Source organism: Lepeophtheirus salmonis, chromosome 13 (assembly GCF_016086655.4).
Source record: "Lepeophtheirus salmonis chromosome 13, UVic_Lsal_1.4, whole genome shotgun sequence".
Classification (NCBI taxonomy): Eukaryota; Metazoa; Arthropoda; class Copepoda; order Siphonostomatoida; family Caligidae; genus Lepeophtheirus; species Lepeophtheirus salmonis.
Window position 1 is genome coordinate 30,822,720 of NC_052143.2, and position 26,204 is coordinate 30,848,923.

Genomic DNA, 26,204 nt, shown 5'->3' on the forward strand with positions numbered 1-26,204 from the left:
CCTTTATTTATTGTTTTAATTGGCTTTCTCTAGTACCATCAAGTATACCTCTCAGTAAACATTACATTTTGTCTTCCATAAAGCTTTCATTTTACCTGGAATTGCGTTTTGTTGATTATTCATTTTCTAGTATATAATCATGTTTTCGAGTGATAGGGATCAATTGCCAACTCAGGATGATATAGGTGAACATATCTCCTCTCTACACATTGAAGATCTTAGTTATGGTGATGATGAAGATTTTAATAGTTTAGTGGAAAAGTTGAAGCTTAATAATGAACTCCAAAAACTCATATCTGATGAGAAGATGCGGAGTGAAACGCATAAAAGCAACTATCAGCAACTTAAAACTCAGTTCATGAAGTATGTCGGATTGTTGAATCGCATAATTATAATTAATTAGTATTGAAGTTCGTCCTGGGCATAGTCCTGTTCAAAGAGCGTTATAGTTATAGTAAGATTGAACTAATTTGGTTCAGATTCACTGTTGACAGTTTTCGGCGTAAAATCCAATCTACGCAAAAAATTCGTATTGATGAGTCCCAAAAAAAAAAAAAAAAAATGAAGTATTTTTTTTACAACAAAAGTTTTCTTTTCAATAATCACTATTTCTAGAAACCGAAAAAAAATAAATCGGTCTCCGGCAGAGTCTCACCAATAATAAGGATGTTTCATTAGGTATTACAGACTATTAAGTGATGACAATTATCTTTCAAATATGTTCTTCTTCAAGGTTCCTTGTTTTCCATATGCTTTCCAACATTCATTGGATGAGCGTTCTGTTTATTCAATATAAAATCGTATTGTCATCCTCCTATTTTCTTGATATTAAGATTATATCCCCGGATAAGTTATCTTGTACATCATAGTTGAGATAAATTACATCTTCATCTTATGTCAAATCTGAATAACATACCAAATTCATATAATTTAGAGCAACTTTTTCTCAGAAGCAATATTTTTTACTCCTTTATAAACTTTGTAAGGATGAGGAAAACTCTAATTCTCCGCATGAGAGCAACTTTCAATGTTATCATACATGCATAAATTTCAAGGATATCTACATTGCACGGATGTACGTTCAAAAGATAATTTTTCTGGTTTGCATTTCCTTCCTGTCTTATCCTTAATAAGTGCTTAACTTATCCAGTAAATTGCTCTCTTTAATTCAATCACAGTAGGTGATGAGCTGATCTAAATTTAATTATCAACAAGGTAATTACATACATAAATTACGTTTACACCGGGAACTTAAATCTTGTTTTGGATGCATTTTGAATAGGAATAACATTTTCGTTCGAGCCAAGGTTTTGGATTTGACTGTACTACACCTATTGTGAAAATGTTTAACAAACACTATTTTTATGGAGGTAATACACATACAGAACAGGTTCAGGTTTTAAAGAATTCATACATTTGTCATTATAGTCGTTACATCCTCGGGTTTCTTTATTCTAAATTATTAGGAAGGGTCTTAGTTAATAAAATTATCATTTTATTAATTGTAAATTATTAAAAAAATATTTTCAGAATATTACATGAATCCAAATTACAAAATGCAAAATTGGCCAAACTAGAAGATGAAAACGATAGTCTTGAGAAGGTTCTCATTGCATCTAAAGAGGATAATCATCGAATGAAGCTGGATTATGAAACCAGAATTGAGGAATTGACGTAGATTATTTTTAACTATTGAAAAAAATAATTAATAGTTAATTCATTTAATTAATTATCTAGAAATCAGGTTCCAACTGAGGGCCAACTTTTGGCACTTGAACATAGAGTCAAATCTAGTAGTGATACGATGTGGATGTCACGGATTCATGAGACAGTGGATGATTTGGAGGCCTCCAAGTTAACTGTTCAACAGTTAATTAAAGAAAATCTATGCTTGAGACAGATTCATACTCACTCTGTTAAGGATCATGAAAGAGAAATGGAGGAGATTACTCTTAACTTTCAAGGAAAGGTACCTAAATGGAACAATTATTTGGTTTTGAATTAACCCCCATAATTAGATATCAATTATTATAATTTAGATCAAACATCTAGAAAAAACTGTTCAGAATCTAGAAGAAAGTGAAAGACCCGTAATAGCTGCATTAGAGAGTGAAGTCATCAAACAGGGCCTTAAAAACTCTAAGCTCCAAGAACAAATAAGGGTATCACTTAGTACATTCTAAATAGTTTTTGTAGAATTGATCTTTATTTTATCATTTGTATTTTTTAGTTTTTAATAAGTAATCTGGAGGAATCTGAAGAAAAACGCAAAAACTCCGAAAACAGTCTTAGTCTTCTAAAATATAAGTCAGCAGAGGAAGCTGCAAAGAATAATGCGATTATTTCTAAATTGAAAGCTGAGAAGGCGAGTCTTGAAAAGTCAATTTCATCTAATGAGGAAGAGATGAAAAAACTAAAATCAGAAGGACTTGGGCTAAGGCAACAGTTGGATGTTTCGCAAGCAGCCTCTAATGAGGTTGAAGACAAAATTCGAGAGTCAATGCGTTCTATTAAGGACGAAAATGAAAAGATCAAACTCGAATTCGCTAAAGAAAAGACTTCTCTTTCTTGTGAAAAAGATTTTATTAGCAAACAACTTGAAGGTGAGAACATTTTGATGTTGTACCTCTATAAATTAAAATTTGTTACATTTAAATTAAGAAATTGTATTTATATATACATAATTTAATCTGCTGTTATGACATATCCATTTTCTTGACAGATTCTTTTAGCATAGGCTACAATTTGTCTTGCGCTCTTAACATTTTCATCCGCATCTCCTTCTCTAGAATACTTGGAATCTTGAAAGTAACCCGATGTTCCAGTTTCTCCCCGTTTGTAGGTTATCATACCAAAGCCCCATATTCGTCCACCTCGAAATTCTCCTATAGGTTCAATATTGTTTTTGTTTTTTACATTTGCAGTTTTTTTAATCTTAAATTACCATCTTACCTTCAAATTTCATGCCTTCATGGGTTGTGTATATTCCATGACCGTGAAACCAACCTTGCATAAACTCTCCGATGTATTCAGACTTGTCCGGGAAAAACATTATTCCAACTCCGTTTGGAAGACCTTTTTCAAATTGTCCATCATAAATAGCACCATTTCCTATTTCTAAATGTCCTATCCCACTTTTAATGCCTTGTTCGTCAAAGTCTCCGATATATAGTGTTCCATCGTTATATATATATTTTCCACACTTTCCATGCTTCTTTTTAAGAGTCATAACCCGTTCATAGGCCTTATGTGTTGGGCTCAATTTATTTTGGACTTCCTCTTCCATCTTTAAGTTCGTGTGCGACTATGATACTGAAATATTTGAAAGAAAAATTGTCTTGTGAAAAGTTTTGATTATGAATATTTTCACGTAATCATTTGATGGCACTCATATGGCTTCATGTTACGATTAGGTTATGATGGTATGACAAAAAGGCTTCTTCAGTACTTAAATATTTATCATTTAAGAAATGAAAGATTTCATTTCTTAAATATATATTTATTTTAGCAACAAGTTATCAATTTATTAGTTAAGAGACAAGAAAAACTAAATTACTCAAGGAAGTTCTATACATATATGACTAACTAATTTATCTCTTTTAATGTGTTTAAATGTAGAATTATTACCATTAGCTATTAAAGATTGGGAATGCTGTAATCCATTTACCAAATTTCAATTTCAGATTTGAAAGTGAAATATGAAAAACTAGGAGCTTCGAAATGTATACTGGAACAAGAGGCTGAGGGCCTTCGTCATTCCTTGGATATTAAGACGGCTGAGGATAAAACAGAGAGAGCTGAAACAATTGCTTGTCTTGAAGTTAAAAATTCCGAGATGGAAATGAAAATAAGGGTAAGGTACTAGAATGGGCACTCGGTAAAGCGCAAAACCTCTGCCTAAAATCAAATTGAAATATTTATTTCAATTTGTTCTAAAGTTATGGTCGATTATTCAGTTTTTAGGTGTGGAGTTACTTTGACCTTTGAAATTACAAAATTTAATATCCCCTTTTTGTGACCATATATCTATTACCAAGTTTTATCAAAATCGATCTTTAACTTTTGCTGTAATCCTGGTGACTATCAAACAGAGACAAAAATACAACTTCCGTTCAACTTCGTTGTAGAGGTAACAAATCAGAAGTGAAGATAATAAACTGAGGGGGGAGATTCTGAAATATTTACGTATATCAATATGTAGACAGGCCTGTTTCGACAGAAATGATATTCGGAAAAAATGGGATATTAGTCGGAAAATTTGCTGAAATGTACGCAAATTTCGAAATATTTTTTGGCAAAAGACAACCAACAAAAATTCTTATATTAAAAAAACTATCCAAAAATATGCCTTTATTTAGAAACAAGGTCGTTCAATGATGTATCTTTTATAAAAAAGGTAATTCAAAAGATATATCTTATATTTCAAGAAATGTTGTCCAAAATTTTAAAAGCTTAACACTGTCCAAAGACAAATTCTAGATACAGTCCTGTATGGACTATTATACAGTTTTGTAAATTAAGCAACGATGGGATAACATAAAACTTAGAGGGGCATGTTCCCTTCGGCTATGATAAAGTCTTCACAAAGAATATCTATAGTTTTTAATTTGTATTGTATTTCAGTAAATTCAATGACTATATAATATTCAGAAATTGCTCTCGATTCCGCTAAAAATGCATTTTATTGTTCGAAATTTATTTAATAAAACACATTACGCATCAAAATATAAATAATACGATTGCAAACAAAGTGTTTCTGCTTGTCATTCTACAGCTATTTTTTATTTTTTTTACAAATTGCTATTTAATTCACACAAAATGTAATAAATAAAGATTTATCGGATTTTTGAAATATATGTATATTCTGCGTAGTTTCAAAGTAAAGACAATCTACAATTATACATTGAAAAATAGAACACATACGTATAAATTGATTTTCCAGACCTTGGCTCAAATGAATGCTTCTTTAAAATTAGAAAAGGACTCCTCTGATGCAGAGGTTCTTCGTCGACTTGAAGAGCGGGAATTAATGATCAAGGATATTTCCTCATTGAGTAAGGATATTGTATATTTACAAGCAGAATTAGACCGCCTTCATGCAAAAGAAAGTCATTTGGTGAATCAATTAGTACTTAAAGAACAGGAAAATAATGAATTGAAAAAAGATATGTTCTCTTATGAAGATCAGTCCCAGGTATGTTTATCAATATACCATAATATAATTCGATTCACAGGAAGATACCATCCTTTAATTTTGTTTGTTTCTTTACAGAAGTGTCACAATTATAGTAAACTCATAAAAAAATTAAGAGCTAGATTGGAAGAATCAAACAACAAATTGGAAGCTCTTCAAAGACTCGGTGGAGATGAAGAACCCGCCTTCCATCTCCAAATTACATCACAAACCTCCCCATCACACACTTCTTCCACTCAAAAGTCTGAAGACGAACCTTATAAAAGACTAAAATTAAGGTATCAAGACCTAAAAACTCGTCATAAAAAGTTTTCAAAACTACTAAAAACTCATCCTGATTCAATTGAATGATGTCAAATTTTATGTGATTTAAAAATATATATAGTAAACACACTGCCATTAAAGTGTTCATAATTATGCATGATTCATAGACCAATTTTAATTTAAGAAATAAATACTTTAGCTTTATTGTTAAAAAATTAGAGCATTAGGTTTAAATAATTATATAAATACATGGTGATAATTATACATTGTAAAAAGAAGAAGTAAAGTCCTAGACAAACACAAGATCTGCTCCTTCAGGACAAGGACATTGTCCTTGCACAACTTGGAGACGAGTCCACTTTCCTTTACAATGAGGAGACAATATATTCTTGAATCTTGTTTTTCTACCCTCTGCTCCATGACCGGTGCATCGGCCACCCAAGTGATCTCTTTGAGCATTACCATCGCAAGAAACGCAGACACGATGACCTATAGGAAATATGTAAATATTTTATAGATGGTAAAATTCAGCTATATGATTAAGGTTCAAATTAAATTTGTGGAAAAAAACTGATGAATACCCTTAAGAAGCATGGATGTATCCTCACTCCGATGACAGGCATGCATGGATTTATCCACATGGAAAACTACACAGTAGCTAGATTGAGATTCTTCTTTTTGATCTTTTTGTATGTATGTTTTGAGATTTTCACGGACATCATAGTTTCGAGCTTGTCTTCGTTGTTTTTTCGCAAATTTTGCAGGTACTAACATTGCCGTTTCTATGTAAAAATTGATGAATCAAAAATAATTAATTAATTTTTGTAATTAATATCTAAGATGTATTGCTATTGCTTTTACCTCTAATTGCCATTTTATCATTAAACTTGTCATGCTTTCTACGACAATTTTTGACTCTACAAGGCTTCTTTTCTTCCAAGACGGGGCACTCATTTCCGCCATTTGATGGTGGATGAATGATCTGTCTTCTTCTGATAGAAGTTCCTGCTCCACACTGAACATCACATTGACTCCACTCTGACCATCCACTTACCGTGCAATCAATCACTAAGGGAAACAAATCTATATTACTATGTATTCTATTTTGATTAGAGTTTTACTGAATAGAAGTGAATAGTACTTTGGCATGAACTATCGAGTTAATATTTCAAGATTAAGATAGGTGAAAGTGGCAATAAAAACATGACCTGAAATCCTATTAAGATAGTATTATTCTTAGTTTGTATCTTAGGATTGAGGTGTTATTAAGTGAGGTAAGTTTAACTTTTTTTTTCTCGAATTGATTTGATGAGAATGTTTTTATTAGGGCATTGATAAGGGTTCATTAATCATTGAGATGATTTATTTATTTAATATAACAATTACAAACAAATAAAGGTATTCTTTGGAAAATGAGACAGCAATTTTTATGTTTGTGGACATGAGTTATTTTTATTTCTCACTTTTTTATGCTCAAGTCATGACAACCTTCATATTTGATAATATATCAAGTAGGTTTTTACCATCATTTGAATTCCAAAAATTTAACTTGGAACATCATGAGAGTCATTTGTATAATTCCATTCCTACTGGCCTCAGCATGGGCTAATTTTTTTTCACTATTTGATATCATTGGTTGGCTTCCTTTTATCTCGGAAGATCAAATTGGTTTAGACTATGACAAAAGTGCATCCAAATTTTCTGACGTTCACTTCAGTTCTACGACCCCACGATACTGGATTCCTATGATTCGAGAAGATGAGAACGGAGAGCTAAAATATTCTTTTCAGGGTTCGCTTGAAAAACCATCCGTCTTACCCCACAAGTGGATTCCTATTCACAAATATTTTGTGAATATCAGCGAAGAGTCTTCTTCAGTGAATTCAAAAATGGATGACAATATTAATCGTTCGTATCTTTATTATCCGGATCCCCTTAGGCCTCTTTTGGAGAAGCGCTCCCCATCATTTCTTAAATTATTGAACTTGGGTGACAAGACATTAATTGAAAAAGCCAAGACTTTCTTTATACCGGTGGAGGAGTCATTTGATAACTTAAATGATGAAGATATTCAACAACTATCGATCAAAAATCCTCAAAATGTTCTTTATCATCTATCTCCTGATTCTATTAACTATAAAAACTTATTACAAACGGATATTTTGCTTAAAACATTTTATTCAGGCAATGAATACCTCCGAGTAAATCGTAATAACAAATTAAATTTAACCCATATTAATGGTGTCAAGATTCTGGAAAGTATTGAATTTCCTGAAGGAGTTTTTGTGCATATTTTGGAGGGTCTTTTGTATCCCGTAATATTAGATGATATTCGCCAAACTCTCATCAATGATGGACGATTTACCAATATTCTAAGAGTGAATCAGCTAATTAAAGTCAATTTGAGTGAGGATAATATGACTGTTTTTGCTCCGACGGACAAAGCTTTTTCCGAGCTCCCTCCTGGAACTATGCAAGATTTATTCACTTGGAAAATATTTTCATCTGCATTGCGCAAAATTTCGGGTAGATATTTTACCAGAGGAGCTAGTCTAATGTCAATTGACTTAATTAATCATGATGGCCCAATTCCTACGTCCCCAGAAGTTAAATTTACTAAGAAGAATGGAAAAATAATGCTAAATAATAAGGCTACAATAATTGAAAAGGACATTTTTGCCACTAATGGGATAATTCAAGTCATTAATAAAGTGGTCTTTTAAATTTTTATAAAACATATTTTTATACTATTAAAAGCTATACGCATATAAATCATTGAAGAAATAAATAAAAAAAAGTTTTTTTTTATGATTAAAAATAATTACATTTTTTATTCAGGTAATGGTTCGTCGTAAGAATAAGAAGGGTTCTAGTAAGAAAAATTCTTTTTCAGAGAGAGAACCGTTTTCGGATACTACTGCAAATTGGCAAATTCCTCCAGTGGGAGAAAGACTTGTCGATCATGCTTATAATACGAATCGACGACCTTCATTACAAGAAAATCTAGATGGTAAATGGCTTTTAAAAAAAGCATCTAGCTTAGTGGATATAGATTCAAGTGGTCAGGGAATTTTTAGGCCCCGTAGTAATTCAGATTCATCATTGGTTTCACCAACTAAATTAGCTTCAACTGTTGGGTTTCCTAACAGAAGATCCTTATCAAGAGGTATCGTAGCTCTTCTTCAACAGGGAATGACATCAATGGAGTATGATGTTCGTCGTCCAAACTATAACCAAACTTATGGGAAAAGTATATCTTTAACTGTAAACTATGTTGCATTAGATTCGATACCAGAATATGTCCATCGTTATGAAATTGAGTTCTTCCCAGAGAAAGTCCCTCGAAGTATCAAAAGAAAGGTTATGGAACTTGTAATAGAAAAATATCCAGAAGTCTTTACTGGAGAAAATGGTCAAAGGATTCGTCCTGCCTATGATGCCAAAGGATTGTTTTTTACCATTAGGAAACTGATTTTCCCTGATAGTAAATTTATTGCACGAATTCATTTAGCGAGTAGGTACAACAGCTCTTGTTCAAGACTGTTTCAATTATATGCCCATTACAAATAATTACTTGAATATTTTTTATAGGAGATATAGGTGGACCTCCACGAGAATTTGTTTTAACCTTTCGTTATGGTCTCAAAATAAATGTCAGAGAATTAACATTGAAGCTCTTTCGCGATGTTCATGAAACTGGATTAACTGCAAGGCATATACTAGACGTAATTCTGAGACATCAGCCCTCACTGGATTATATTCCTATCGGCTTAAATTATTTTACGAAACCTGGAAGGTACGATCTAGGTAGTGGGAGAGAAGCATGGTATGGTTTCCATCACAATGTTGTTCCATGTCACGGAAAATTTGGAATGGTAGTGGATGTTGCCTCTACTGCATTTTTCAAAGAGCAGTCTGTTGTAGATTTTACGGCAACTTTACTCAAAAGAGATAAAGAGGATTTGAAAAGGAAAAAGGTACGCTCATTTTTAGTTGTTTTTCTAATGAGTAGAGTAGATGTTTGCGTCGATTTATAAAATATCAGGGTTGGATAACTGAGGATGAAAGAAAGTTGTTGAACTCAGAACTTATTGGCTTAAAAGTAAAAACCCATCATGGTCGCACACCAAGGCTCTTCAGAGTTTATTGTGTGGGCCGTGCTACACCTTCATTTACACATTTTGACTGCCGTGCAACTGGTAATAGAATTTCTGTAAAGGATTTTTTCTCAAAAAAGTACAATATCGAGTTAGAATATCCGGATTTGCCTGTACTACACCTGGGTAAAGGCGATCGAACTGCATTCATCCCAATGGAGTTGTGCAAACTTGTCAAAGGACAGAGGTATTCATAATTATATATATATATATATTTATTTACTCAATTGTTTGAGAGTATATTAAATTAATTATTTGATTAAGAGTCCTTAAGAAATTGACAGAGCAACAAGCCACCACGATGATTCGCATGATGGCTTCTATGGCACCAGATCGTAGAAAAGAAGTGGATGTTGCTATTAAGGACGTGGATGTTCCAAATAATCCAGTTGCTAAGGAATTTAATGTAAGTGCTTTTAAAAATGATCAACTTATGAAAGCAGAAGGTGTTATACTCGAACCTCCTTCCATTGAATATAATGATGCTCGTCTGGCTAATGGAACCCCTGTAATTGTTACTCCCAACAAAGGAACTTGGGAAATGTATGATAAACAATTTAAAGAGGCTCGTCTAATCGATGAGTGGTAAGTTGCTTTATTACTATTTATGGATGCTTATAAAATAGGTTTTTTCCTATGTGCTTTTGTTTTACTTTCGCAAATCATATCAAAGAGAGATGCACTTCAATCCATGCATAATTTTTCGAAGACATTATAATATAGTTAGTATATATGCTTTTCAACTCACAAACATAAGTTAATGTGCAAAAAAAAGAATACTTTTTCACCGCTTTCCTAGTGAATTATGATAATTAAATGCATTGTTTTCAAATTTTAATTGTAATGAAATTCCAGTGGGGATGGATATTAATGCACCTATTACCTATGGGGAAAACAAATTTATTTTTACTAATATTTATGCAATGAGTCCTTCGCAACTTATTAACATTTTTAATTATTTTACATTTTGAAAGGGGAGTGCTCAATCTTGCTCCAAGAGAAATTGATGAGCCCAAAGTACGGGAAGTAATATATGGGTTGATTGGTCAAGGAAGTAGTGTTGGCCTTGATTTCAATGAAGAATATGCCTATTATCAAAGCTATGGAAATCAAACCAAGGAATCTATTGATAGAGCTCTTGAATATCTCAAGCGTGAGAAACCCAAAATGATTTTCCTCTTTGTCGTTCTTGATGGAAAGCAAACGACTTATTCCCATTTAAAAAGTGCTGGGGATAAATACTTTGGCTTTGTATCTCAATGCATTAGATGGAAAAGCATTAAAAAGGGTGTTAACAATCAAGTCCTAACTAATTTATGTATGAAAATCAACCATAAGCTCGGAGGAGTCAATTGTGTTATATCTAACATTTCCAAAGAAAACCTAAAAATATTAGATGCACCTATAATTGTAATGGGAGCTACTCTGAGCCATCCACATCATCCTGAGCCCCGACGACCCTCTGTCGCTTCTCTTGTTGGATCAATGGATGCATCACCTGCGCAATTCTCATCTTGTTCAACTGTACAATCTCGAATTCACCAGCATATCGTGGATCTATCTGAAATGGTAAAGTCCATTTTATTGGATTTTTATCAACGTAATGCAAAGCTGAAACCCCATCGAATAATTTTCTATAGAGATGCTATACGTGACTCCATGTTTCTAACTATTGCACAGAGAGAAATAAACGCTATTCGTAGAGCTTGTCTGGCATTGGAAGGAGATGAAGGATATCGCCCTGGAATCACATTTATAATTCTGCAAAGAAGACACAATACACGTTTGTTTTGTAGTGACCCTGCAGATGCAAGTGGTAGATCAGGAAATGTTCCTGCTGGAACATGTCTCGACAATACCATTACTCATCCACATCGCTTCGATTTTTACCTTGCATCTCACTATGGCATTCAAGGAACGAGTCGTCCAACTTATTATCGAGTCATGTGGGATGATAATAACTTGTCTGCTGAAGAGATTCAGAGTCTCACCTATATGATGTGCTACTGTTACGCTAGATGTACTCGCTCTGTCACAGTTCCTGCCCCAACTTATTATGCTCATTTGGCTGCAGTTCGTACAAGACATCATTTGACAGATGGAGACATTGGGGTTCACTATGATGAAGAAGGTCTTCCTCTTGATGAGGCAGATATTAAAAAAGCAATGGAAGTAATCACAATTCATAAGGATAATAGAACCCGCATGTTTTTCACTTAAAAGTCAAGCTTATAATATCCCCGTTTCCTTTTCAAAGGATTGATTGTTTTCCCGTTCAATATATATCTTATGTGTATTTATTTATGTTAAATATTAATTGTTTATCGAATTTATGACTTAAATTTTGTTAGAATTTAGATTCTATATCGTTGTTTAAATGTTTTCCAGCCTCAATGCACAATTGGAAATCCTCTCAACATAACTCCAAAACAGGAAAATATATTGTACATACATTCCAAGAATGTAATAATCTCTCATTTGAATTTTCAACTTGTGGAGTAATAATTATCCAATCAAATAATTATCTACCTCTTGTAATATGTATGGATATTAAATAGTTTCTTAATTGTTAAATATATTATGTTATTGTTGCCTAAACAAAAGTAATATATTTTGTTATTATTTTCCAAAAACCATCAAGGGTTGCAAAATCTCATTATTTGGGTTACATTTGCAAAATTTATTCTGCAATAATTTGTGTTTATTTTTTAAACGAAGATAATTATTATTAAACAGAATGGAATTTATGGATGTTGTAACAAAAAAAAAATATGTATAGACCTACAATTTACAAATGTTAAAAGTACCTAAAGTAAATTCTTTGAATATTTGCTGTTAAATTATAATATGTAAGTATGTACCTAGTTATGAGGATTTTTTTATTTACCAGGAGGGCCATTGAAATCAGAGTACTTAATAATTCAATAATTAATAAACTTTGAGTGCTTGAAATTAATTCATATTTCGATAGATTAAAGCATAAACAATTAGTTACAAATGGAATCGCTATAGCTCATGGACAGCCCGCTTTAGAGGGAATCTCTTGGACTCGATGTGTGGTCGTTCGCGCACCGGTGATTCCTAGAGTTATTATATGGATTTCACCAAAAAATTCCTAGGTTAGGTGGAGTAATATTAATACTACAACATTTACTTATACTTAATCAGCGCAATTCCATCTAACCAATTAAAGGAACATTAAAAAAAATTAGTTACAAAACAATACAAACTTGAGCTCCCTAGCTCGAGAAAATGACATTTGAACGTGATCGATAAATCATATTTGCGCACTCCAAGCAGTTGAGCGTCTACAAGACCACTGTTAGCAAGTCCGAAACGCCGGAGAGGGAGAAGGGCTCTGTCAAAAAGGCCAAACTAGATCCGGAGGGTATACAAAAAACCAGCCCAGACCAATCCCCTCAAGTCCATGAGGGGGCATGCAACAGATCTAGACTATCCAGAGGGCTATAAAAAAAGTGGGTAGAATGAACTCTTTTATGACATTTTTGGCCTCCTTCAGCCCTTATGCCAATCCCTCGCCTACAAATTTTGGGTACATGTCGCGGGTAAGGTCTGCAGTATCCGTAATCCAAACACAGATGCCCTCAAAGCCACTGTCAGCCAGCACTAGGACGCAATGACAGAGGACTACATCCAAAGTGGGTGTTAGACTTTCCTTCGGCGCCTGGAAGCCATCACTGCCGCTAAGGGTGGTTACATTAATGGTTAAGAGAGCTCAGACACACATCTATATGAGTATTGATTTTTTTGAAATTCTATTGTTAATTAATAAATTATATCTTGTTGAAGTTTAAAATTCAAAGTGTTCAGATTTTAATGGACCACTTGGTATAACTTCCCTGATTAATACTTCATCTGTATCTTATAGTGTTGGATAGGTCCTAGGACTACGACACTCTTAAGCTAGGATTGAATAATATCGCTGCACGGCTAGTTCTAAAAGAGCTGAATTTTCTACAAAAACAGTACCGTGAGCAAGTCTCTTCAGACATGCTTGATCGTGCAAATTCCAACCCAACGTTCATGGAATGCATCATAACTAGTGATGAGACATGTGTCTACGAGTATGACATGCAAACAAGGCAACAATCATCAGAATGGAGAGGGAAAAAATCATTGTAAAATTCATTATTATTTAATTTCTGAGGATTTTCATCACTAGGTATTTGAGTATTCATTATATATTAACCACTTTTTCGCCCTAATTAATATCAATATTTTATTACAGAGCTTGAAGAAAATCTTTGAGTTCCAAAATTTTTGATAAGGAGGCACGATCGAGTCTTTTCTCACGAGTCTAAGTCCAGTTCGAGTCCTTATAGACATATCATTTATAATTAGGGGTTTCCAATTATTACTAACAAAAGAATACCTTTAATATCATTTACTAGGAACATCGGAACATAGGCAGATTTAGCAGGAAGGACGGCCCCCCTGATTGAAGATTTATTATATGAATGTGTATATTCAATCATTATTGGCTTAATAATAAAACACAAGGCAAACGCTTTGATACTTAAATCAGTTTCAAAGCGATTTTTAGTTATTTATAACTTTATCATTGAGTTAATATTGGTTAAAAAATAATCAATCAAACACATAATGTTCGATTTTTTATCTTATGAACCATAAATGACTATGGGAAAAAGTTATTCCAATCGTGGAATTATTTTAGGCCCTCGTAATTTCCAAATTTACAGATGATCTTTAATATGGCTTTTGTAAGTTTTAGAGTGGCTGGAAAAAGTTTTTATGTTTCAAGTTCAAGTTGAGTCTCTAGTTTTTGCTCAGACTTTCATCGAGTCCAGTTCAAGTCCTCAGAAAATAACAGATACTTTCACCTTTCTTTGCTTCATTTAAGGTAATAACGCTAGTACGAATCCGGGGTGTTTATTCACCCCAACATTAAAATTGATGTTTCAGCAATTTGCCTTAAATCAGTTTGTAGTTAGCCAATTATTCCCAACTATGAAACTATTGTTCAATGATTGTTGATAATTCTTCACAGCTTAATAAGTGCTAATTCTAGTTCAACCAATCAACGTTCAGATCATTAATTAGTGAAAAAGGAGCAAAAAAGTCGACAGCTCAAAATACAGTGTAAATTTTGGGTTTTGTGTGGTAAGACCGTCTACTAGGTATGCCAAGAGAGAGGATTTGTGTAAGAGTGCGAGGAAAAGGCGGGAGCAAGACATATGGTATTACTGAATTAAGACCCTTTTTAATATCAGCTTCCTGTTGTATGATTTTTGCAGAGAAAATGAATTACTGTTATAAAGAGGAGAACCTTCTACATTTAAAATAGCATTAGTGCTGGGATAATATTACAGTTATATTTAAATTCATATACAAAAATTTATTTTATAATGCATTTTTTTATCAATTTACACCAAAAATAGGTGATAATTCTTCTTTTAGAGGGAGATGTTAAGACACCCACGACTTATTAAAGAATGAACAAAAAAAGAAAAAAAAAAAGCACATGCATCAACCGTTTTTTCTTTTCTAATCGCTATACTTAGTTTTTTCTAAACACGGATCCCTTCTTTAGGTATGCCACAGGTGGACTACATTGCCAATGCGTGAAGTAGATAGGTATATTATTAGTTATCACACTTTCACATCCCTCATGAGTCAACCAGATTATGAACACAAGGAGTGAGATTTTCAAATACATGATGAATTACTTTTAATCTTAATTCGTAGATGAATTTTTGTTGTGTAAGTTTTTATTTAAAATCGTAGTTTGGTCTATTCACACAATATGACAATGAACATTCAAAACCAAATGATGAGAAAATGCCTTACTCATCCTATCATGCCTCCTTTAATTAAGCTTTAGAATGTTTTATATATTTATACAAGGAAACTAGCAAATACTTATATCCATAGATATAAATGCATTCAGTGTCTGGTATGAAAAATATAATTCCTACAATATGCTTGCAATATTATAAACCTATTTTTAATGCATAATTATGCATTGGAAAAACGCTTGTGGATAAGAAAACAAATTGATGTTATAGTTGAAAGGAAATAATTGTATTCTTACATATAATTGCTCAAATTATTTTTCATTTATGCAAAAATAAATAAATATATATTAGTGTTGAATTCGAGTTAAAACTATTGAGTTGAGTCGAGTTATATTTTTTAATTTGTTTTCTATATGTTTTATCTCCTGCATAGTAACTACTACAAGATATTCAGAAATATATAGAACACAAATACTTCCATCTACAATGACCTCCCTTGTGTTGAAACTCTGGAAGCCCAGAATAAATACTGCATCATCCACGACGATGAAGTAGACAGATTAGACTTTATAGGGGAGACAGCTCCAAAAAGGCCACGAGTAGAGATGTGAAAATTCTCAAAATCATCGTGAACATACATTAAAAAAAAAGTATATGCTGGTAACCTACAAGATATTCGTAGAGGTCTATAATATATGTACTAGAGAGCTGAAGCGGCATTTTCTTATAGTCAATCTGTACAGACTCTTTTATTTCCCACTTTTGCTATCATTACTATTTAATTATTAAAGAGGAAACATGGATGTACACAGTTATAACTAGTATGTGTGCTCATCAAAGGCGGAGAGGGTTTGCTCGGGAGTTATTAGTTGAAGTCCTTACTGGACTCGGAGTAGAATTGACGATTGATATAGAAGTAACTCTTGCCTATATCCTTGCTATAAACGAAGTTGAATTTGTGTTTATTTCCTTCCTCTCAAGGCTTATTGCAGCTGTTCTAATAAAACGTTACAACAGCTAAGCTGCTCTCCTCCCAACCATTAATCAAAGTTTAGAAAAATCAATTTAGAGTGGGATAGTAGAAAAATCCAGAGTTAACAAAAGAATACATAGTGAATTTTTATGTCAATGGGATAACATGGTGTTAGAGCGCTTCATACACGTAGTTGTAAAAAATATGACCTAAGATAATATAATAAAGCGGAAAATTACGTGGTCACCCTGACAATTTGAAGAATGTTTGGGAGGAGAGATGCTTAACTGTTATGACGTTTCATTAGATCACCTGCAAGCAAACGTGTGAGAAATAAAAAAGCAGAAATCCCACTGCGTAAATAGAATGGATATAAGCAAGAATTACTACGATATCGATACTCAATTCTACTCTGAGTCCATCAAGAACTTAAACTTATAACTCATCAAGAAATCATATATGTTACACTCCACATGAGCTAACTCTCTATATTTTATGTAGATGTTCTCTCTTCAAGAATAGAAGAATGTGATCACAGCATTCGAAAATATAAACCCACTGTTCAGGTTGCAACTAATGTTGTGTCGGTCCTTATTTGGGACTGAAGACTGCAGTTCCGTCCAGTTCAGTCCTGTATATCAGTCCTAAAACTTATTAAGTTCTATCCTAGATGAAGTTACTCAACTGTACTTCTTCTTTTTAATCAGTTATAGTACTGACAGTCCAAAAGACTGACGGTCTCAAATACCTATCTCAAGTACTGATAGGACCAGTCATGAGACTCGACGGTAACGGGATATATAACAACTGAGACAACAATAGTTACAACTACAAAAAATATCGCTTTCGTCAAATGTCATACCTTTTACAGCTATATTAATTCAGAACTCATCAATTAAAAAAAAATTAGTATAAATTATATGTTTACTTTTCTTTCTCTTCATTATGTTTTTTCGATATCCAAGGAGGACACATTCACACTCACTGCTTCTTCTCCAGGAATTTGAAAAGTAATTTAAATATCGATATTGAATGTCAATATTGGCTCTTTAACCTTAGTTTAACTTGGCTCTTCTTATCCTTTTTGTTTTTAAAGGAACAGCTGCTTCAAAATATATGGTATATTAGATAAAAAAATGTGGAGAACATTTTTAAAAGCCATGTATTATTATATTCGTACACTTACATAGGGCCCCTCAAGACTTTCTCTTATTTAAGATCATATGATGTTATCATATAACTTAATTACATATACGTAGTAGGTACATTTACTTCTGGCATCCTTATCTAAGGAGATTTAGTGATTTATTATTTAATATTTATTGCGTACAAGTAATGGTTATGTTCGCAGTTCGTATGTACACGGCTAGTGTTGTTCCCAGTCCTTGTTTATTCGGTCCAGTCCAGTATTATGACCGGTCCAATTAGTCCTTTGGACTATCATTACTATAACTGATTGAAAACATAGTATTTACTGCTTTATAATTAAACTTCAATAATTTTATTGTATAAGTATATCCGTGGTAAAAAATATCGGTTTAAAAAAATAATAATTAGGCCTTTCCATCTATTAATGACCATGTCTTTGATTCATCTCCTAAATCAAGCCATATATTCTCACTAATTAACTTTATTTCAAAATGTTATGCACCCATAAAATTGTAAAATTTGGGAAAACGTGAAAGGGAGAGTATTCTAGGTACCAAAGTTCGGAGCATACATGCAAACCCCATTCGATTTAAGAATCAATAATTACTGATACTTCAATTTAAAAAAACCCAACTATTTTACTCATATATAGCTACACACAGCCCAATATTTATATACGTATTTGAACCAATTAGAGGTTTTTTACTCAAGTTTGTGGGATGAGTTAAGAGAACTAATAATGTTACTTGTAGTTTATAACTTTTATTTGATTTAAGATACTTATATTAACACCTTTAATCAATCAATTTATTATTCTTTTATTGGGACGATCAATTTTGGCTATTGTAAGTACAATTTGCGGGTACTTATAATAATAATAATAATAATTTGTTGATACAAATTGACGACAATAATTCGTCGCAGAATACAAATGTAATCCACTCTCAATTTTGAGAAAAATCATGCTAGCTTGTTTTTGTGTTGACGGCCCACATACTCTAAAAAAAATATATAATTTTTTTATTCCTGGAGTATTTTTGCAATTCTTTTTTATAATATACAATTCCGATATTATATAAGTGTATAATTCTAATATAGATTTTGATGTGAATGTCAGATTCAAATTCTATTTTTTCTTTCTTCTATTTATTTGAATAGTAATATAATGGCAATCCATTTATTCATTTCACGGTAGAAATAACATTTATATTGTATATTGTGTATACATAAAAGCATCGCTTTAGTTATAGAATAATTCCATCAAAAGTAGTAATTATTAGAAGAGTTTGCAATTTCATTATATTCCACAAATTAATTATCATCTTCTGTCAAATTCCCCTCCAATTCTCATAAAGGATATATAAATCACTTGCTTACAAAGCTTTTTATTAGATGGAAGAAGGAGAAAAATTAAAATTTATGTTCTTCTGCCTCTTAGACCAATCAAATTTTACCGAAATGCATTCGTTAATTCGTCTTATTATTTGGTTAGCAGAGATCACATTAGTAAGAGAATAATTTATTTTATTGTGAGGCGAAAGGAAGATATTTTATCTCCTAAAAAATGTTGACATACCGGGCCAATCATTAATATTTACTCATTTCTATTATGCAATTTTTGAGAGGTTACGAGTCATTTTCTTAACAATTTTCCTTTAAGCAATGTTGCAGAACACATAACAAGCTGTCGATTGCTAAGAAAAATATTGTCCTAGTCGCCACCATGAACACACAGTACGAGAAGAGGATTGAGATCGCAGCACTACTTCGTGCGGGATTGTCCTAGAATGTCATCTGGGAGAATGTCTGTCATGTATGTAGACATTCTAAATCGTCTTTCTCGAGACCCCAGTCTGCTCCCCAATGGCGCTTCAGTCAAAATGGAGCTCCATTCATTGCGCTGCAAAGATTTCCTGAAAGACAACTTTCCGGAATTTTAGGACCTTAACATGTGGCCGCTCTCCTCTCCAGACGCGAAGTTTTTCTTCTACTCTATCTAGGCGCTTCTGGAAGAGATGGTGTGTACTATTTCTCACAGGAGTGTCCAGTCTAGATACTTCCACCAAGAAGGACTGGACCAAGCTTGAGTCTTACAACATAATCAAGTCCTGCAATGAACTTCGGCCTCGTATTGAGGCAATCATTAGAGTTGAAGTCTCACATAATGATTAAAAGTTGTGCAAATCCTTATTTTCAGATGATTTTAATAAATAAATATCCACACAAAATCTCTTGTTTATATTAAACTCTTGAAAAATTGAAAATAATTAAAGATCAGACCTGTATGTATTTAGGATATAAAAGAATGAGATTTGTGTGTACATCCTTCTTCTAACGGCAACTAGCAGCTGATGAAATACAAGTGTCATAACAGCTAAGCTGCTCTGCTTTCAAACATTCTTCAAATTGTCCGGATTACCTTATTAATTTTTGATTTCTTTTATTCTTACATACAGACATAACATATTTTATACATCACTGTACATGGTCGTAAATATATCTTTTTCTCACACTAGATGTCGCTTAAAAAACAAACACTTACTTTATCATTTTTTGTCATTCTCCCTTATGTAGTTTTGGATCGGTAAAAAAAAAGAAAAAACTAAAAAAATTGGAGTTTTATCTGTTCGGTGACAATACAATTTGTCAGTCCTAGAACAGGTCTTTTATGCTAACAACAACAGCTGAAATTACATTGGTACAAAGTACATCATTTCAGTTGGGGACCTTTCATCATAACATCTTTCAAAGAGAGAAAAGATACTTCATGCTAAAAGTAGGGAATGTGTGACCAGAACATACTATTATACGTTCTAGCTATCATTCATTATGTTCTTAATTCTTATATTCTTCAATCCTAGCTAGGAGTGAAGAAAATAAAAAAATAGCTAGGACTGTAAGAATGAAAGACGAGATGTCACGTCATTACCTTTATTGCATCACGGAACCTTTCCCCGAAAAGAAAGAGAAAAAGAGGCCCGAAATGATCTGGTAGTTAGTCAAATAAGTCAATCATACCAACTGCTATTAATCTTTTAGATACTCCCAAACTATTACCGTCATGTATTAATTCTTCACTATTTTTAAAATATATATTTTGTAATATTTAAATCTACATTGTATTTCATTCTTTAGATTATTATAGTATTAGTTAGTAATATTATATTAAAAGAGTAACTATAAATTTGGATTACTATATGATAGCCAAAGTTTTTTTATATAATTAATAATAAAATGGCCAATATATATTATATAAAGGACGAGGGATCAACAAGAAATTGTATTACTGTCCTTTTAGAAACGGAGCATAAGTATAGAACAACTTGGTACTTTGATTATTTATCAAAATGAATCTATTATGAAATATCCATGACGTATCAAGTGAGAGGAGGGAATCGACAGCTGGCAAAAAAATATATAGAGTATTTTTGTGTTAGGAGGTATAAAGCCGTGATGTATCCATCCTTAGGACCGATACATGGTAAAAAAGATCGGACAGATGAAAAAAAGACTAAAAGGTTGGGGGGGGGGGAGACTGATTAGAAAATCAGTCCTCTAACCGATCCAAGGCTAGCCTTATCCGATATGCTACTTTTCTTCCCTTCGCAGAGTTTATCTTGTTTATTTAGTTAAATGAGTTAAGCTGCGTTCGATGTCAATTACTATGGTTTTTTGCTTATTTAAAAAAAACCCCCAAAAGTCAACGAGGTAATCAGGGCAATTTAGCGAATATTTTGGAGGAGAATAGCATAGTTGTTATAACGTTTCATTAGATTCGCTGCTAGTAGCTATGAGATGAATGAAACAATCATAAAAACTAACCCCGTATCAAGCAAGAACATAGGTAGGTAGGAATGACTCCGTTTTCGATCCTTTATTTTACACTTAGTCTAACATTGAATTACACATACATTTATAACTCATCAGTGTTACTCTCCGTCATTCATAATGATGAAAATCCTGTGTACAATGGGCGTGTTTAAAAAAAGAAACCAAAAATCAACATGGTAACCCTGAAAATTTGAAGAATGATTTGAAGGACGAAAAGAATAATGCTCATGACGTTTCATTATATTAGCTACAATCAGCTGTGACAAGAGATGAAGGAGAGAAGTATATAAACAAGGACATTTGTTAGAATTACTCAGATGTCGATCCCCAATTCTACTTTGAGTCTAAAAAGGTCTTACAAATATAACTCTGCAACAAATCCTCATGGTTACGCTCCGTCAATTATGAGCACACACGAATGTGCTCATATAATTGAATCTAGGAAAGTATGTTCACTACTCAGGAATTAAATAATAATGATATCTGCTAATCAACCCAATTTTTTTAAAATGAACTAACTTAAAATTCAAGTTTGATACACTGGTTCTAACTATTAACTCAACATCAAAAATATTTCTTTCAAAACAAAAAGTATTTATTTCAATTAGAATCCCTATTAGGAATGAAATGTTTTTAATATCTGTCAAAAAAAAGTTTTATTTAAAAGTACGGAATGCTAAAATTAATATCTTATAAGGAGAAGTTGAAAGAAATGTTGCTCATTAAAAAAAAAAATGAATCTAAAAAATAATGTTAAAAAAATATCAATGATAGATATTTGAGAAATTGATTTAATAATCCTGAACTTAATGGACTAAGAATATTAATGAATCAGATAAACAGGGTCATGCTCTACAATTGGATCGAATTTAGCCCTCACCCAGATTCTTAACAAATCCATGGAGACGAATTTTTTGGTTTTATTTAATAACATAGATGGTGTTATCATATTAATTTTCAGTTTGACCTCAATGGGCCTCAATCACTTACTCTTCCGGGCCCAGTTTGCCCGCCCTTTTTCTTAGATCCCTTCTTCCTCTCCCCCGTTTCGGACTTGATGATGACGCAGAAGGTGGTATTGGAGACATCCAACTGCTTGGAGTGCGCTATGGAAATTCGTCGATCACGTTCAAGTGTCAAATTCTCGATTTGTACGTCAGCTAGAGAGCTCAAATTTGTTTCGTTTTGTAACTAATGTCTTATGCTTCAATATATTGGAATATAAATTTGATTCAATTACTCAATTTTCATTAATTATTGAATTAGTAAGTGTTCAGATTTCAATTGACCACCCGGTATTTGAGACAGATTTTCAATAAATGCTGCCTATCTTTTTATAAGTAAATCTTGCTACTCTTTCCACTTTCATTTTAAAATATATCCACACACTAATAAAAGGGGAAAAAAACACATTGGGAGCGTACAGCTTAAGACCACACACACACACACACATCACGTAGAGTCAAGCCCATTTAAAAAAAAAAAAAAAATAGTTGTAATACATTTTATGTATTACAAGAAGTAATGAAAATTTATAGCATTTTTTTTATCTTCCTTCTTTTGAGCAAAACATTTTCCTTACATTTTCTCTAATGTTAGATAAACATAAAACAGTTTTCTTAATATTCTGATTTATGTATTTCTTATTTTTTCTTCAAGAAATCATTAAGGGTGGCTAAAATATCAATTTTTACCCTATTTGACTCAGGAGTTAACTTCTAATTAGGTGGTAAAGTCGTTTATACATTAATATACACGTGTGGTAGGTACTACCTATTTAGGGTCGTAAAGCATAAAATTGACCTGTGTTAAAAATTAAACGAGGAAGAAAAATCGGTTTATATTTTTACTACTTTAGAATATTTATTATAATTACTATGCTAATATTTCAAGAAATTTGCAAAACAATGGGATCTGCAGCTATAAAATGAAAGATTCTCTCGCCAATTTATGTACTAAAATCGAATTTAAGAATTCCAAAATATGTCTTAAAGCATTTTACCACTCAAAATCCTACATATCAACTTTTTTGACTGTGTATTTACAGGCGTCCGCAAGGGTGGGCTAGGGTGCTGTAGCCCCCTCCAAATCAAGGAATTTCTGCTTTTTATTAGAAAATTAAATATTTGATTTAAAAAAAAAATGTAATATTTGAAATTTAATTTGATTTTTCAAATTGTTTTCCAAAAAATTTAATTTTCTGTGAATAGCTATAGAATTTTGAAATTTTTTGTTAAAAAGACATGGTACCCCGAGCGATCATTTCCCCTGTTCAGGACAGCTTCCACTGTGAAGATCTTCTTGTCTGAGATCGCACACCCTCCACCATTTTGCTTGTTACTCGGACATTTTTGAACGAACAAAAACAAAACAAACATCAAATTGTAGCTTTTTGTTGTCTGTTCTTTCGAATGGTGCCAAGTACAAAATTGTCAGACTTTTAAAACTGAAGAGAGATAGCCTCGAAGATGATTCTAATTTTGGAGTCCTCACCCTGTATTCCAGTGGACAAGCGGTTTTACTGTTATTAAAGTTGGTTGTTTAGGCCCCCAAAATGGCCTAAATCAACAATGTAGACGCCACATGAAAACACTTTCACTATATAATTTTTGTGAATTTGAAAGAATGACGTGATCCTATTAAAATATTTATGGAGCTTTAAATATCTCATTTATCATTTCTTAATACCATAACCATTGTTGCTTTTATTTGATACAATGATCCCTTTTCTGACAAAGAGACAATGTGCGCACAAACAAAAACACACAACAATTAACACAAATACCATTAATCAAGTTCTAAAATGAGTTTGTTGTGTCCTTGGAGAAGTCAAATAAATGCTTATACATATAACGAATAGTTTTTATATAGAAAAATATATTCAAATGGTTGAATAAATAATATTCACGGTTGTTTTGAATTAGAGTCTAATTAAAAAAATCTAATTTTTCACAGATAATAATTTGTATTAGAATATGTAAGACACTTTTTTATAGCTTTAATAATGTCATACAATGACCAATATCTCATTCAATGAAAGAGACACCTCTTCTCTGACTTGCAGCTCGGTTGATAATGTCCTCCGGAATATTTGCTCACGGAAACCTCAACAACCGATATCAGGGAGTCTTTGTTTAACCCAGAATCTGCATTGGTCTCCCTTTGACCATGCTCAACATTGCAAAATCAAACGAGTTAAGAGAGAGGCTAAAAACTGATGTCTCAAAAATGTTAAAAATAGTCTTCATTTGCAATGTGGACTAGGGCACATCCACCTGGATGTCCCAATATTTTTCTGACATCAGTAACGAAATCTCTACAGGCAATATTCTTAGTTTAATGTCGTTAGAGTTAATGGGATTCTAAATCTGGAGAGTTTTGTGTCAGTCCTAAAACTTATTTGGTTTGTTCCTTGATGCCGTCACTCCAATGTATTTTTTTTTTAAATCTGTTCTAGTACTGACAGTCCATAGGACCGGTCCAAGGACTAAGACTAGACTGGATCGAATAAATAAGCACTGTCGCAGCAATAATTCTGGAGCACCTTGTAGGTGCATAGTAATTTTTACCTTCGTAAGTGTGTAGGGAAAATCATGTTTTTAGTATTCAAAGAGTCACCAATCTATGTATTTGCATAAATAACTACGCTTTAATGTGTGGCATATTAAATGACATATGGATTAAACATCTTGAAGGATGTCTCTTTTTGGAATGAAATTATTCCCTTTTGAGACAGACTGTTTCAAACGGTAATATATCCATCACTTGATCACTTTTTTTTTATCCCCGTATGGGTTTTACTAACGAAGTATCTCATTTGGATGATCTAGATCAACTCTCTGACCATGTATATACATACAAAGAATTACAATCTTTTATATAGTAGACGTGACTCTTATAATTAATTTTATCACAAAGGCTATATAGTCTATATACAATATAAATACGTAGGGATAAAAGTCGTGTGTATTTGGGTATGTTAAAGACAAATAAATTTTAAAACAATAGGCGTAGGAGACGGAGAAGTGTGCAATTGATACCCTAATTCGAAAGAATCTATCCGGTCAAGCAGCACTTTATATTCGATCAAGTAGCATGGTATATTCAGACAACGTTATAATTAATTAATTTAAAAAAAAAAAAGAAGGGATGTTATTCTTTAAAAAAATTGTCATCAAGTAAAATAAAAAAAAAAGTATAAAAAATGTTAAAAAAAGTACAAATCATTAATACTAGCAAAAAAAAAAAACCTCCTTCACCCCTTTCTACACATATGTATTTGTAAATTTGATTATATAATTCAGTAATTGATCTTAAAATATTCATTTACTACATATATCACGCTGCTATCTTTACTGTAATTCACAAGATTAAACATTAATTCTTCCTCGTGCAGGTCACACTCCAACAGAGGCCTACAATTGCAGTAATTACCCTTGCGTCAGCATCGGGGAAACGCTGAACATCACCAAACACCAGCATCAGCTATGGGGATAGGCACTATTGTGCACCTAATCTGGTTCCCCGAGGGTTACGGTCTCACATCAGCCATTTACATCGACATTTTGAAGGACATCCTGCTCTCCTGGGTTCAGGAAAATGTCCCTGACGGTAACGTCGTCTATCAGCAAGATAGAGGCCCGCTCACATCGCGAAAATTACTCAGACCTTCTTAACTAACAACATCGCATTCTGGGACCACGATACAGCGTGGATGTGAATCCTCTAGACTTCTTGCTGACCGCACATCGAGAGGGGGGTCTGTATCATCTGTCACCCGAACTTTGAAGCTATGAAGGCCTCCATCGACTAGGAGTGGGCTGCCATGTACCCGAATTTCCTTCGCAATACTTGCAACT

At 32.8% G+C, this 26,204-nt stretch overlaps 4 protein-coding genes across 7 annotated transcripts in view; 2 read left to right on the forward strand and 2 right to left on the reverse strand.

Annotated features, from left to right (window-relative positions):
- LOC121128776 (centrosomal protein of 83 kDa) lies at nt 1-5,673 on the forward strand. Of its 3 annotated transcripts, XM_071893187.1 has the most exons (9): nt 1,093-1,215; nt 1,283-1,370; nt 1,531-1,674; nt 1,738-1,969; nt 2,040-2,162; nt 2,231-2,603; nt 3,684-3,853; nt 4,943-5,194; nt 5,273-5,673. In XM_071893187.1, the coding sequence occupies exons 3-9, from the start codon at nt 1,637-1,639 to the stop codon at nt 5,543-5,545; spliced, it is 1,461 nt and encodes a 486-aa protein (XP_071749288.1). In that variant the 5' UTR covers nt 1,093-1,215; nt 1,283-1,370; nt 1,531-1,636; the 3' UTR covers nt 5,546-5,673. The 3 variants fall into 3 exon arrangements, with proteins under 3 accessions (XP_040580328.1, XP_071749286.1, XP_071749288.1); XM_040724394.2 differs by lacking the exons at nt 1,093-1,215; nt 1,283-1,370 and adding an exon at nt 1-363; XM_071893185.1 differs by adding an exon at nt 402-678 and having other exon boundaries at nt 734-1,674.
- LOC121128781 (uncharacterized) lies at nt 2,548-5,048 on the reverse strand. Of its 2 annotated transcripts, none has more exons than XM_040724399.2 (3): nt 4,924-5,048; nt 2,953-3,312; nt 2,548-2,885 (listed from the first exon to the last, which is right to left on the reverse strand). In XM_040724399.2, the coding sequence occupies exons 2-3, from the start codon at nt 3,284-3,286 to the stop codon at nt 2,686-2,688; spliced, it is 534 nt and encodes a 177-aa protein (XP_040580333.1). In that variant the 5' UTR covers nt 3,287-3,312; nt 4,924-5,048; the 3' UTR covers nt 2,548-2,685. The 2 variants fall into 2 exon arrangements, with proteins under 2 accessions (XP_040580333.1, XP_071749289.1); XM_071893188.1 differs by lacking the exon at nt 4,924-5,048 and adding an exon at nt 3,628-3,648.
- LOC121128778 (somatomedin-B and thrombospondin type-1 domain-containing protein) overlaps nt 5,631-26,204 on the reverse strand; it is a 26,880-nt gene continuing 6,306 nt past the window's right edge. Inside the window, exons 2-4 of the mRNA XM_040724397.2 lie at nt 6,320-6,526; nt 6,040-6,240; nt 5,631-5,947 (exon numbers count right to left, since the gene is read on the reverse strand). Coding sequence (XP_040580331.1) covers nt 5,748-5,947; nt 6,040-6,240; nt 6,320-6,526 — 608 coding nt within the window. The 3' untranslated portion in view covers nt 5,631-5,747. The remainder of the gene's footprint in view (nt 5,948-6,039; nt 6,241-6,319; nt 6,527-26,204) is intronic.
- On the forward strand, nt 6,581-12,222 carry LOC121128773 (protein argonaute-2-like). The gene is made up of 6 exons (XM_040724390.2): nt 6,581-6,732; nt 8,297-8,972; nt 9,050-9,435; nt 9,504-9,802; nt 9,880-10,200; nt 10,590-12,222. The coding sequence occupies exons 2-6, from the start codon at nt 8,300-8,302 to the stop codon at nt 11,833-11,835; spliced, it is 2,925 nt and encodes a 974-aa protein (XP_040580324.1). The 5' UTR covers nt 6,581-6,732; nt 8,297-8,299; the 3' UTR covers nt 11,836-12,222.